The following is a 13,929-nucleotide window of genomic DNA, read 5'->3' as shown; positions in this document are numbered from 1 at the left end:
TCGCGCCTGCGGAGGATCGGGGACGAGCTGGAGAAGAGCTGGACGGTCGGGGAGACGGACAGCGGCTTCAGCTGCGGAGGAAGCGGGACGGGGGCGGCGGCGGCGGCGGCGGCGGCGACCGGGACAGGCCACCTGAAGAGCTTCCTGCGCACAGCGTTACGCTTCACTGCGCTCGTGCTGGTCGTCACAAGGCGACACCTGTAGGGCGCGAGGCGGCACACACCAGCAACAGGTGCGATGACAGTGTCACATCACAGTGGCAGCGTTTGAGTGAAACTTTGATCTACATTCGTGATAAGAAGGGTACATATGGTTAGCTATGAGATAATGTGGGCTGTGTGGTAATGTAGGTGTGTATGCATTGTGTTAATGTAGCTCTGTTGAATAATGGTGTTATAATGTTTTATACATGAGAACTTCATGTTAATTTAAGATTTAAGTGTTGGATTAAATTAATTGGTAAGACAATGTTACTTCCACATGTATTCCTTTAGTGAACTTGTGATTTATACTTCGCTCGTCAGGTATTTTCTTTGTAGTTCATATTATTGAATGATTCAAAAAAAACATGCACAGGTGTAAAGAAAGTATGTTTCCTAGCAGGGCTGAAAAAAAACTTCATATGATTGATCTTCATGCAAGAGAACGCCACATACTTACAGTTTAGCAGCTTATCTTTTATTTGCTTGATTCTTAGAGTTATCCAATTATTATTAATACTAGTGAGGTTTTTTGTTTTTTTTTAAACACAATTTATTGTCACACATTGTAAACATTTGACCAGTTTAACTTTCATACGGGCCTATCACAAGTTGTGAATAAAAAATAAAACAATATAGGCGGAGAGTAAAAGTAGTGTTACAGTGACTTGATTCACCTTTATTTTTTCACGTGGAATAAGTGTGTATCTTTAAAAGGCATCATTATTTTCGCAATGAATCATATATTTTGAGTTTCTTAAAATACCCTTAATGTGTATCTTTCTTTGACCAGTTAATTCGCCAATTTTGACCAGGTTTCTGTTTGGAAAAAGGTAGTTCATCTCCCTGATATGACGGTTCATTCAATAGTGTTGTCATAGGTCCTATAGGTTAAAATCTTCTTCTTTGTTTTAACAGCGTTGCCATTATTCGTCTAACATTTATTATAATTCATTTTATGTGGGCCTTAACCAATTAAGATCATACATTTTATGTTATACAGGAGGTGCCTTCAGGACCATGCACGAGGAAGGGGCTCATATTATTTGCACTATGAGATGGAGATGCGGAAGAGCCGGAGGATGCGACGCAAGAGGCGGTGTGCAGCAAAGAAAGGCCGAGCGATGAGGAAGAGGAATCGGGATTAAATGCACGTTTCAGGTTCAGGACTCTACGTCTGAATAAACTTCAAGTGTCACGAAGACCAGCTCAGGCTTGATGTGGATGCACTGAGTTGCGTAAAGAGCTAACACACTGAACCCCAGCAGCCCTGCAGTCAGTCCGCTGCACGTTCTGCCCCCTGCGTGACTCTCTCATTCTGTCATCCCAGTTACAAAACGGTGATGTAATCCTCCCCTGGTAGAGTGGAGGGGAAAGCTTACTAATAGGACTGCTTTGAATTTTCACCTCCCACAATGTGAGTGCGTCAATCGCAAAGGAGTTTAAACTGATTTGACCTACAAGTGCATCCAAAATGCACTTACATAGACCCGGTTTTAAGCTTCTCAATGCACTGTACTTTTATTTTTTACATAAGCTATAGTGTACAAATGTCAATGATGGGAGGATGAATGTTTTCTAGATGTTTTCTACAGTGTTTAGATGATGTTTACACATTGTCCTGTGCTTGAGCATTCTTTGTTGGGGGCAGTGTTAAGGTGCTTTTGAAACATAAATATGATACAGGACCTGTGCATAGGAAGCTATGCTGTTAATGCTGTCTGTGATTTCTGGAAATAAGCTTTGTTTTATATATCCAGTGTAATGTGAGCCGGATTAATGCAACTGTCTTTTTTAAAGTTTGTGCTATTTATACTGATTAAATATTTCAAATGGCTTTTAGTATTTGGAATTTAAAAAAAAAACAAAAAACTTTCTGAAATAAATTATTAACAAAGAAACACACTTTTATAAAGTGAGCTGAAGTGCTTTAATTTACACTAGGTGACATCACTGCACTTTGAAGTCGTTCTTTATTAGTATGCAACCCAAAATGAAATAATTCTAAAAGAAATAATTCATGATACCCTTAATAGGAAACAAATTTAACACATTTTGCATAATTGAAGATAAGCAAATGTACGCACAGGCAAAACTAACAATTTCTGCACCAGTCATGATACAAAACTACAAAATGGGTTTTGCTTGTGGTGCCTGGATCTCACAATAAACATTATAACAGGATGTGCTGTTTACAGAATGGATGAAGTTACACACCAACTTACTTTTATCACTCAATATTTAAATCACATTATTCATTTCTAAACGACTTGTTTGCACTTTGAAAATATGTTTGGACTGATTTTTTTGACTTCCTGATATTTTGTTTGATCAACGTCAGAGTAACCCATTTTCAAATACATAAATAAAAAAAATGTTCAATACTCATTGAAAAAAAAAAAGATTATATACACAACCATGAAAATACCATAAATAATATCATACAAAGTACGGCACTTACCTCAAGGAGAGTGAATGCGGTCAGTATTTGATCATAAACTCACTTTAAGTAACTTTGTCTTAGAATGTTTCCTGTTGAATCACAGTTTACAACAGTGGCTAAGTCTACAGGTAAACAAAATGTGACTGTTGGCATGACTGTGTGTCAAGAATCTAATAGTTAAACTGACTTTAGTCCAGATTTATGTTTCCTATTCAAACGAATACCATGTTGATAATAAGGCTGTGAATGAGACCTTAAATAATGCTCCATTTGTCCACAGAGAAAAATAATGTGATTCGTTTTTCTCTTCTAATCGTTTGAAAAGCCTCTGCATAATTATGCTTAACCTTATTGAGTTACCAAACAAAGATAAACCGGAATAAATAATCCAAGATACATATAACCAGCATTAATCACATCACATCTTTCTTTGTCTGATGATTTGTTGTCAAAGCTTAGTAGATCTGGAAGTGAGCCGAGGTTGTGCCGTCTTTCCAGCATCTCAGGGTCTCAACGACGGTGGAGCGGCACAGCGGGCATGTTCTCTCCCGGTCGAACCACAAACACAGGCACTCCTCGCAGAAAACATGCTGCAGAGGGACATAATGCACGCCATCGACCGATAAGCACAGTGGAAGTGTGAAAAGGAGACACATGCTGGTTGTGATCAAAAGGTTAGGCAGACTTCAAATTGAAACAAGAGAGGGCAGCAAACACTGTTTTTCAGTCTAGAAACTCGTTAGATTAGAATCTGTTCCTTTGTAATACACACAGATTTATTAACCCTTTATAAAATAATTTGAGGAATCCTTACCTGACAGAGTAGGGCGATGGGTTCTCTGAAATCAGCCTGACAGATTGCACAAACATCCCCTGCTTCGCTGCACTGCTGACTGCCTGCTCTGACTCCATAACTCTGGAGGAGGCAGTAAAAGAGTGACATATAAAGGATATACTACTTCCCGAGATTCATTCTGAATTCTCAATGCACATATGCAAATTTGCACAAATCTGTTTGTGTTTTCAGACGTGTGAAAAAAGAAGGTTAAATCTAAATCTGACCTGGGAGCTGCAGAGCATGACCAAGGCCTTTCGTATGGCGGATACTCGTCCACAGATGTCAAAGGACTGCAACACAATGGAGAGGAAGCACATCAGTTTTTATGAGTCTAATCATGTTCCTGTATTCTGAAATGTTGTTCTCTCTAAACATTTGTTCAATAGCAGTATACATCCATGCTAGAGGCCAAGGAGTGGGGGTTCTGGGATGCAGGGTTTATCTGTTAAGCCTCACACGGGGGTCTTGACAAAATACCAATGAAGGGAGGATCTGACTTGACGACCCTGGTGATGTCCTGGCTCTTGCTGCCCATCTATCAACACGATTGGGTGGTGGGGGGCATTAGAGGCCATGTGGTAGACTAGGTAGTAGTATCAACATTGTCACTAATACCTGCCTGGCTAGCATGATAAACAGAGCCCGGTTCTGTAGAAGTTTGCAGTGCTGTTTGGGTTGTGGTGTCTGTTTATGCCCATGAGGTAAAATACAGCTCACATAAGCGGAGCGCTGGGTCTATCGAAGGGGGCCAGACTGTTTGCGTAGTGATCGCCACTAAGGGACTATGTGGTAGGTTAGGTCGGTGATTCCCAACGTGGGGGTCAGGAGGACCCCATGGGGTGTCGCCAGATGTCATCCAAATACAAATAAAGATCTGAAAATGATTTGAAATTGCATTTTTTTTTGTACCCATTATTGATAAAATACAGACAAAAGAGTAGTTACTTAGGGAATCCCTGGGTTAGGCGATGGATCTGCAGGGCATAAAGGGGGTCCCTACTGCACTCTTATTTTATGTATTAGGGCACAAGTATCTCATGTTTTATTTCAAGTCAAAAACAATTCTTTCATTAGGAATGGTCAGAATTTAAGGTGATATAATACAGTATATAGTTTCAGGTGTGGTACCACTCTGAAAGCATTTTAAGTTCTAAAATATTCTTTATATGTGGTAGTATGAAAGACTGATGTTTAGCACATTTAGCAGTGTGACCAGCATAGTAGGGTTAGGGTTAGCATGAATCAAAACAGATGACCTGATGATGACCTGGATGAAAAGCTCTTAAAAAAGACATTAATAAACTGAACCACATCAATGCCACAGCTGTGCAGACATTGACTTAAAACCACACAACCCACAGGGACACTAAATGTCAAGTCAAGGAATTAACAAAGTCGGTAGAATTAAAATAGTATGCAACATGCAACATCATTAAGCAGAACTTTATAGCGTTTTTCAAAACTCCAAAACAGCAACAGGATAGCACATTCTCAATAGAAGAGAGAAATTGCTAATGAATGGACCATCTCTGATCTCATTAATGGTTTTCTAATAAAGCATCTGGGATTGATCCTTTCCACTTGTCCCACATTCCTGATTTCGTAGAATTCACAAATGTTATCATTTCCTTTAAAGGAAAGCATGTTCCTCTCACCACCACCAGACTGTAACCGTGTTGTGACACAGCAGCATGACGTGAATCGACAACTGATGCACATCCGGCACATCAGCTGATTTCAATATTGACGCACAGCTGATATGAGCTGATCTTGGAAAACACCAGTGTGCTGCACCTCTGTACACACACACACACCCCGGAAACTGTCCAGTTAAAAGCAGTTCCTTTATCAATGGTAAGATGCGCTTACTCACCGATGTTTTAAAAGAAACTTGGGCTATATTTGTAACACGCAACACTAGTGAGTACATAATTCACCATTGCATCATTCAGACTTCTGCCAAGTTTCACTATTTTAACATCCCACTTAACGTTGTTACTAAACTACTACTTTAAAACTGACTCATGTCTCTACACATATTTATTTTAAACAACCCACAACTTCCTGTTCAAAAGTCTAACTGTCTGACTTCTGTAGAATACCACCAGCTTTACTTGAAGTGGCAGAAAAAGTGCCCAGACTTTGCTTAGCTGGTTTACCATGAACAATGGGTATTCTAAAGAGTTATACCCTTCTTTTAAAAGGAGTCTGACCTAATGCTAATGTTGCTATGCAAACATGCCAGAAGGTATCATGACTACCACCTAGTACCGTGCGATTAGGGAACAAATGAGGTTGATGGGAGGGACTTTAGTTCTGTAAAATTAACTCAATATTGGCTAGATTAAGGTTATCTAGAGGAGTCAGGAGTCAAATCAGGGACTCACTGAAGATTTTAAGGATTCATCCAGAGGGAAACATGATTTGTTTTGTACCAAATTTCATGGCAGTTCATCCAACAATTACTCATGTCATTTCGAAACAACAAAATAAATGTTAGTTTCATGGCTGTACTACAGGAAAAGTCATGGGCTCATCGTCTGGGGACCAGAAATGGCTGAGAAAAACACTATGGCTGCCCCTTCAATCGTTTCTGAGACATTTATGGTCTTGTCAGAAGTGGTAGGCCAACCAGAAGGAAGCTGATACTGCCGGTCCTTAAACACATGCTGCTACAGGTGCTAAAATTCTTAAACAAATCTTACAGCTGTAATATTTTCAGCATGGGCTCCTGCTCCCCAGTGGATGGGCCCTAATTAATGTTAAATAACCCATGGAGTTAACTCTAGCGCAAACAAGGAGCCAAAATGTTAACAGTAAAATATCTGATGTAAATGAATAATCTCTCAATAATAATATTGCTATGAAACTTTTTGCAAACATTCATGTCCCAAATAAGATATTATTTTCACCTGAATGACCCAGTGAGCTTCAGCCTAGCATCACTATCACAACAAACTTTAAAGGCCTCATAATTCCTTCAGAGCAATCATCAATAACATCATCATGATGTTGCCACTTCTATCAAACAGTTTCATATTGTAGGGTTTATATGCTATAGGGGGATTTAGACCAGTGTTTCCCCCCTAATATAATGGTAGGGGAAACACTGTAGACTATATTTGCAGATTGCTTGTTATTTTGATACTCTGGCACATGTTACCTTGCAAAGGCTGTAGATAATGATTAGAGTGGCTCCCAGGAAGTAACTGTTGGACGGGTCTTCTCCCATGATGTACTTGTACCACAGCTGGATAGGTACCAGGGCCCTGAACAGCTGGCTCAGCTCCTCGATCAGCAGGTAGAACTTTCCCTGGATAGACAAACACAATTGAGGACCACAATAGCAGAGGAGACCTGTTTAGATGCTTCAATCAAACTTTTTTTTTTTTTTTTAAATGCTTACAACACTGACTGTGAAAGTGCCTGTTAAGTACTTTCAGAGCTTAAGTAAAAGAAGGTTATTGTCATTAACACAACAATGATATCATTCATTCCCAAGCTCCTGCAACAGTGCTTGAACATTAGGTCATTAAGGACTCACAAAAAAAAACCACAAAATAATTTAAATACCAAAATATTCATATTTGCAAAGATCAACAAAACAAAAAGCAATGATACCACTCTTAAGAAAAAAACAGCTTTGAGGAACTTTATGCGTTGATTTTGGAAGCCCCAACAATACTGACTTGGTGGCGGTGGCATCTATATGAAAAAAGTCCATCTTCTTCACATTGGTCCCGTTTCTTTTGTATGTCATATAGAGGCATCAGTATAATTTGTTTTTCATAACCAGTCAAAACAAAATAAAGATTTCTAAATTAAGACTGTATTCTGTCTTTGATCGAATAACTTACTGTCCAAAAAGCAGAAAGAGCTTGACGGCTTCAGGGGACTCTTCTATCTAGTCAAGAGCATTGCGGTATTAAAAGCTTAAACCAGCATGCCTCCAGCCCAAACATGGCTGCCATCCAGAGCTCCACAGTTTCACAGCAGTACAGGCAATTTCCCCACACTGCAAGGGAAACTGGCAGCGGCTCTTTCCACCTGCTACCCAGTGCCCACATTAAACCCAGCCCTGCGGGGGCTTACTAGCTGCTTTTAACCCCCCCCCCCCCCCCCTCCTCTCTCATCACAGAGAAGAAATGAACTTCTGAGTTCCCACTGTCACAAAAAGCGTAAAGTGAATTGGGGATGGCTAAAAACAGAGGTGACCAAAATGGAGGCAGACTTGATTCCCTGATGGCCCCAATGGCATCCCAGCTTGCATAATGACTTCCTGGATGTTGGCTGACAAAGATTGATGACTGTGGATAAAGAGCCTCGAGCATCCAGGTTGGTAGGGGAGGAAGACCTCTGCTAGTGGCTAATTCATCTTCCTTATTGTCCCCACAGCCTCATATCCCACAGTGCCCATCACGCCCACGCAAAAACTGTCAAATTTAAAGTTTGGACAGAAGCCAACGACTTTGAGTAAGCTCTACTGCAGGCCTTGTTGGAGTAGTTTCCTGCTTGGTTTCATTACTTTGTCTGATCTCTTTATCGACTCAAGGACTCCACACACAAGCAGAAACACACATACATAACTTTACATGTTAATCTGCAAGACTGTTATTAGTGCAACTTTATTTATTTTCCTTGGGGGGGGAGGGGGGGTAACTGTAAGGATACATTTGTTTTACTTTGGACATTTAAATCGTTTTCTGCTGCATTATCCCAAAACTAGCTGTGATCCAAACCACATCACATCTATTTTACTGGACAATCTTTAAAAGGTTGGAAGAGACGTTTTGTTGTCGACAAACAAAAGTTATGTATAGTTACTCCTACAAAAGATTACAAAAGAAATCTCACTGCTAGGTTTGTTTGTGCTTGACCTACTGCTTATCTGGGGAACTAACATTAAGATATGAAATGTGATGCGTCCTGCTCCTTCACTACTGTTTATCTAGGTTCCATTTATTGTCTGATCGATATTGACCAATTAGCAAAACAAAAGAAGTGAAGAAGTTTATTGATGTTGATTTTAGTTCATCTATCTAAAACAGATATTTATGTATTAATGTGATAACATTTGAGTTGTACATCATGTCATTTCTATAATCCAACTCCGTTTTTGCATGTAAAGTTGAAAGTCAGACCGGCCCAGATATCTGTAGCTAGTTATCCTGATATCCACTGGCCCTTCCAGAAGCCAAGAAACATACTATAGCAAGAGGTTGAGGACCAAATGTGTTCTGAGATGGTCCATATTCAAAACAAATCCTTCAATTCTGATAATATTAGAAATTAACATGACTGTTGTGATGCAAATGATCAGTTTAGTATGCATGATCATGATTTGTTCCATAATCTCTGTTTGTTTTGAATATATATATATATATATATATATATATATATATATATATATATGTATATGTTGTATATGTATAATATATATGTTTTGGATGGTTGTTAAACAAAACTGCAAATTTAAAGATAAAACATTAAACTCTCAAAACATGTGAGAGCCATTTTTCACTTTTTTGATATTTTTGGAACAATTATCAGGTTTAACAATCACAGTGCCTTTAAACCCTGTTCAAGGCCAAAGTTAAAAAAAAAAAAGAAAAAAAACACAAAGAGCAACATCAACAGAACAATGAATACACCAGAGATCAATTTGACCAAATTGAGGAACTACTGCAGGTGTCAAAAGACTCAGATGCTTGCAAAACTACAATGACAATACTCACAGGTAACTTGTGACAGGCATCACACAAATGCACAAGCAGTTATTATGATCTTTCTTCAAACATGCTGCCATTGAACCTCTGTATGTGACCCTGCTATCGCTTGTGCAGACTTGCACTGATTATGTAGGCTCATTAGTGTGTCTGCCATTGGAGGCTTTAACGAAGTGCACAAGCTGATGATATGACTTCATAGGAGTTCAGAATAGATATGACTGTTAGGCCTAAATGAAACAAGTGAAAGATAGCAATGATTCAATCTGAGAGTGTGTAAACTCAACATGTGTCCCATCAAAGCTGTCAAACCCTGCATGTTGGTTTAGTTTCTGTGTGTGTATGTTTGCGTGGATGAGCGGAGGTTGCAGGTAATGGTTCAGCTCCAGGGAAGGATGACCTCACTCTTGTAAACCCCTCGAGGGCAAATGAGCTCAGTTGCTGTCCGCCGTGGTTCTGACAGGCCTGTAGGTCTGTTTATCAGTGGAAAATGTAATCCTAATACTTTGTAACCCCCCCCCCCACCTCTCTAGACACACAAGCACACATACACGCACACACCAGGAATACTAGCTTAAAACTGCACCTGTATTGAAATCAAACTCTATCTGTGTTGTGTGTGTGTGTGTGTGTGTGTGTGTGTGTGTGTGTGTGTGTGTGTGTGTGTGTGTGTGTGTGTGTGTGTTTTTGCAGTCATATTCTGTAGCCTCAGGCGAGACTGAGCTTCCACACAGACTCCCAAATGCACAGGCTCACGTAAGGAGGACCATTTAAAACCTTATGAATACAAAACAGTTTCACACTGTGACCCTTTAGCGCTTTCTTCACCCAGTGAAGTATTTCATCATAGTTTAGCATAGCTTCTTTTTTTTTTTTTTTTTCAACAAAGTTTCCCAACTTTGACAGTGAACTTCCTCCAACCTAATCACTGTCGTTGCCACGTTATGGATACACGTGAATGTGGTAGAGAACAATAAGCTTAAACTCAGTTTCAAAGCAATTTCAGGTAAGCCAATATTAGATTTTCCTGGTCTACACATTCAGTAACATGTTTAAAATCATCTTTATGTGTTTTGATAGCGTTACTGTGAAGCAGCTGCAAGAAGTAGAAGAGTTATAGCCACATGAGAAAATCTTATTTAGATCAAACTTTATTTTGGCACGATTAGACAGGAACTGTATGTGCAAAAAGCCACAATCATCATTGTAGTTTGGAAACATAAATGTATTAAATTAACAACAATCTTTATTATGAATTAAGATGATTGATATTATTTGGATGTTGTTATTTTTTTCAAGATTTATTCTTTTAGCTTTTAGCCTTCATTTGAAAGGACAAAGTGGATAGAGGATGAAATCAGAGACAGAGTGGGGAAGACCCATGCCGGACCTGAACCCGGGTTTCCCACTTGAAGGACTACAGCCTCCTTACATGGGGCACAACCTAACCGCTAGGCCATCTGCGGCCCGTTCATTTGGATGTTTTAAAGGTTATAATTAAAGTGCCAATAAAATGACAGACATCACAAGAGCACTAAGTGATGTTCGGGGCTCTGGGTTTTGTAGAAGCTCAGTTATGAGCTTAGAAAATAACTCACAGAAAAGTGTGTTTATTTGTATGTTACTATAAAACAAAAGATATCTGGATATCGTCCAATTCGGGGAGCTAGAACCGGATATTATCTTTGAACCAAGTGGCTCACAAAAAAACTTCATTAGGATCTCTCTTTAATATTCCCTTGTAAAGGCTTGGGAATTTGTATATTTGGTTTAATATATATATATATATATATACACACAACACTTTGTTACAATGTGATAAAAGTAATATAAGTGAAATTATTATTAATATTTTGAATGGTGGTATTATTGAGTTGTTTAAAAAAGGAACTTACTGAGCAATCTTTGTAGCCCGACACACATTCAATGAATGTCTAATGTGTGTGAAAGAGATTGAAAATGGAAATATTGAAGGTTACATCTTCTTTATGTGTATTAAGGCTCACAGGAATTACTGTTGATCTCTTACCCTGGATTTGAAGGCAAGGAGAATCTTGGGAAGAAAGAGAACCAAACATTTCAGGCCGATGGTGAAGTACTTCAGGACAAAGTCAGTGATGCCCACGGCCCAGATCAGATCAAAGAAGTCAAAGCTGTTAAGGTTGGGCTTGGCAAACATGAGGCTAGAAGAAGGAAATAAGAACAGTGGATGACTTATTATTGGCAGGTTTGCTTCTTTCTCTCTCTCTCTCAGGATGATAGAACCACAAGCAATGCAAATGATTTCAGGACAATGTAACAAACAAAATAATGAAATGAACACAAAATACTCACAGGACAAAACCAAACAAGAACAGGAGCGCTCCCTAAAAGAAAATTAATGTAAAAATGAAAGGGCTTACACACACGTTCAAAAATAATGGGGAAAAAAATACATGAAGGTAACCATAAATCAAAGATGGCAGGCAAAGAAACACACGGCTACAACAAGAATTACGTGTTTGTACACTACCTGTTGTGTAGCTCCTCTTGACTAAAAGTGAAGTAAATGTAAACTATATTCCCCGTGAGGAACATCAGGATCCACAGAGCAACAAATACAGAACGTTCCTCCTGGTAAAAAACAAAACAACAACTATTAAGACAAAGACAGCAAAGTCAGCAACAGTACAATACATATGTACCCAAAATTATACTTAATACCATTGTGTTGCCCTCAATTCTTATTAGTCTTAATTAACTCAAGCCTCAAAGACGTAAGCCTTAGAGCCCTATTCAAACAATCAACGGGTAGGTGCGAGGTACAAAATGTTTTTTTTAGAATGTATGAATTAAACCAATCACAGTGTAAACTCAGAACCACAAGATTGGCTTGGGCAGGAGTTTTTGGTTAGAGCAGGGCAATAGTAGGAGATAGTTCACTGTCTCCTATTCCTCTATCCCATCAACAACCCAACCTGAAAATGCACCCATTTTTAACTGAGGTGTAGGAGAAGTGCGGCATAGCCCTGTATTTAACAGTGGACACTGTATGAATAATGAGGCCTTTAAATATAATTAAAATAATACACCTTTAACTTAGACCATGCTTTTATTGGTCAGTGATATTATCTCCTCAGAATGGCACTGCATTGCCAATGCAACTATCTACACTTTATTTGAAGACCTAAACATCCTTTGGGGCAAAGATGGGCACAAGTACATCAGCTAAACACAAAAAAAAGTCGTTTCTAAGTGAGAAATGGAATATTCACTGTTGAGAAACTGGCTAATACAGTTGCTTGGATGTGATATAGGGCTCTTACTGTGTATAAGCATACGCCTGGGTTTGAGCAAACATTTGAAATGTTCAAAATGTGTCATTTATTTCAAAACCTGAGCACAGTATTTAATACAGTCTAGGTTTTTTTTTTGTTTGTTTTGTTTTTTTACCCGTAGCGAAACCTGGTGCCTGAATGTTGAATTGGCATAGGCAAATGTGCTGGCCATGCCAACACACACAGCAATCCCTGCAGAACAGAGGTTAAAACACAATCACTATACCAGGCCTCATCATGCTTGTAATATTTTTGTGTAAATATTTACCATGAACACTATGACTCTACAAGCTGGCATACCTAGCTTATGCTGAAAGCAGACTTTAGCCAGCAGAATGAGGATGAAGGGGAAGCCTCTCTGCAGCCATGTTACCACTGCCTTTAACTCAGACAGGGCCGGAGCAGGGTTTGACGGGTCCTCCTGGGTCTCCTCCCTGGAGCTGTGCCTCTCTGAGGCGGCCCCTGTGGTGGCCTGCTGGAGCAGTGAGGAGGTCCTGTGCTGAAGGGGCTGGTGGTGGAAGTGGTGGTGATGTTGATGATGATGGTGGTGGTGTGGGGGCGGTCGAGGAAGAAAAGGTCCACCCTCTGTACGATGAGGGCCACCTTCTTCCCTGGACGATGCAGTCATCTGGATAAAAACTTCAGGGGGAGAGCCCAGAACTAAGCCAGCTGCCTGGAACTGGGCAGAGGAGACTGAGCTGGAGGGGACACCTACCAGGCCTGAGAACATCTGCTGGGGTGAAGCGGGCGAGTCGGGCTTCAGGCAGTCGAACACGCCACCCTCATCCAGACTGCTCTCTGATCCCAAAGTTTGGCTTCGGCTCCTGAGTTGGGAAAAGGAGGGAGATTGTTTAATTTACAGTAGAGCTGCAGCTTTCTTTCCCATGAAAAACAATCCAACAGACTGTGCTGTTGCCTTTGTTCCTTTGGGCAGGGTACCCACCTACTTTGGGCAATTTGTTGTGAGAAGGCAGTAAAAACGCTTATTTAAGAGCTTATTTTCTCACCTGTCAGAGGGCATGCCATCCGTGTTGCTACTGTGTCTCCTCTGCATGGCATACCGCTCCTCACCACATGGTTCAACCCTGCTAATGCAAATAAGCGTTAGCATTGAGAGCCTGGCACAGAGGCCAGCTTACGGTATATCTTATCTTCAGCTACGTTTTGGTCGCGTTTCATGTTTATTTTATTATTATTTTTTTTTTTTAAGTTAAGCTGGATAACAATTTATAATAATGTACCTGAACACGTCCTGTGAATTGCCCTGCAGGCTTTGCCATTATTTGGTTGCAGCTGATGTTGCTTGCAAAAGATGCTCCGACGGTCCGCGGTAAGCAGCAGGTAGGAAGGGAAAAACTTCCTGTATGACGTCACCGAGAGCTGCCTATCCACCAACCAGCGTCCT

General features: G+C 40.0%; 1 protein-coding gene across 2 annotated transcripts; it reads right to left on the bottom strand.

Moving 5' to 3' along the window:
* Window positions 1-2,154: 2,154 nt before the first annotated feature.
* Window positions 2,155-13,912, bottom strand: rnft2 (ring finger protein, transmembrane 2). Of its 2 annotated transcripts, XM_065948169.1 has the most exons (11): window positions 13,766-13,912; window positions 13,532-13,609; window positions 12,825-13,348; window positions 12,640-12,716; window positions 11,720-11,820; window positions 11,237-11,390; window positions 11,103-11,141; window positions 6,645-6,794; window positions 3,706-3,771; window positions 3,458-3,559; window positions 2,155-3,233 (listed from the first exon to the last, which is right to left on the bottom strand). In XM_065948169.1, exons 2-11 carry the CDS (start codon window positions 13,576-13,578, stop codon window positions 3,099-3,101), a joined length of 1,395 nt encoding a protein of 464 aa, XP_065804241.1. In that variant the 5' UTR covers window positions 13,579-13,609; window positions 13,766-13,912; the 3' UTR covers window positions 2,155-3,098. The 2 variants fall into 2 exon arrangements, with proteins under 2 accessions (XP_065804241.1, XP_065804245.1); XM_065948173.1 differs by lacking the exon at window positions 11,103-11,141 and having other exon boundaries at window positions 13,766-13,907.
* Window positions 13,913-13,929: the final 17 nt, after the last annotated feature.

Source organism: Labrus bergylta, chromosome 2 (genome assembly GCF_963930695.1).
Source record: "Labrus bergylta chromosome 2, fLabBer1.1, whole genome shotgun sequence".
NCBI lineage: Eukaryota > Metazoa > Chordata > Actinopteri > Labriformes > Labridae > Labrus > Labrus bergylta.
Note: the sequence above shows the minus strand (reverse complement) of the source record. Positions and strands in the feature narration are given on the sequence as shown.

Excerpts from the sequence above, each read along its gene's own strand:
- rnft2 (XM_065948169.1), bottom strand. The coding sequence starts at position 13,578 with ATGCAGAGGAGACACAGTAGCAACACGGATGGCATGCCCTCTGACAG. Across the intron at positions 12,717-12,824 it reads CTGCTTTCAGCATAAGCTAG|GGATTGCTGTGTGTGTTGGC; the intron begins GTATGCCAGCTT and ends TCTGTTCTGCAG. Across the intron at positions 6,795-11,102 it reads CGGGCTACAAAGATTGCTCA|GGAAAGTTCTACCTGCTGAT; the intron begins GTAAGTTCCTTT and ends TTGTCTATCCAG.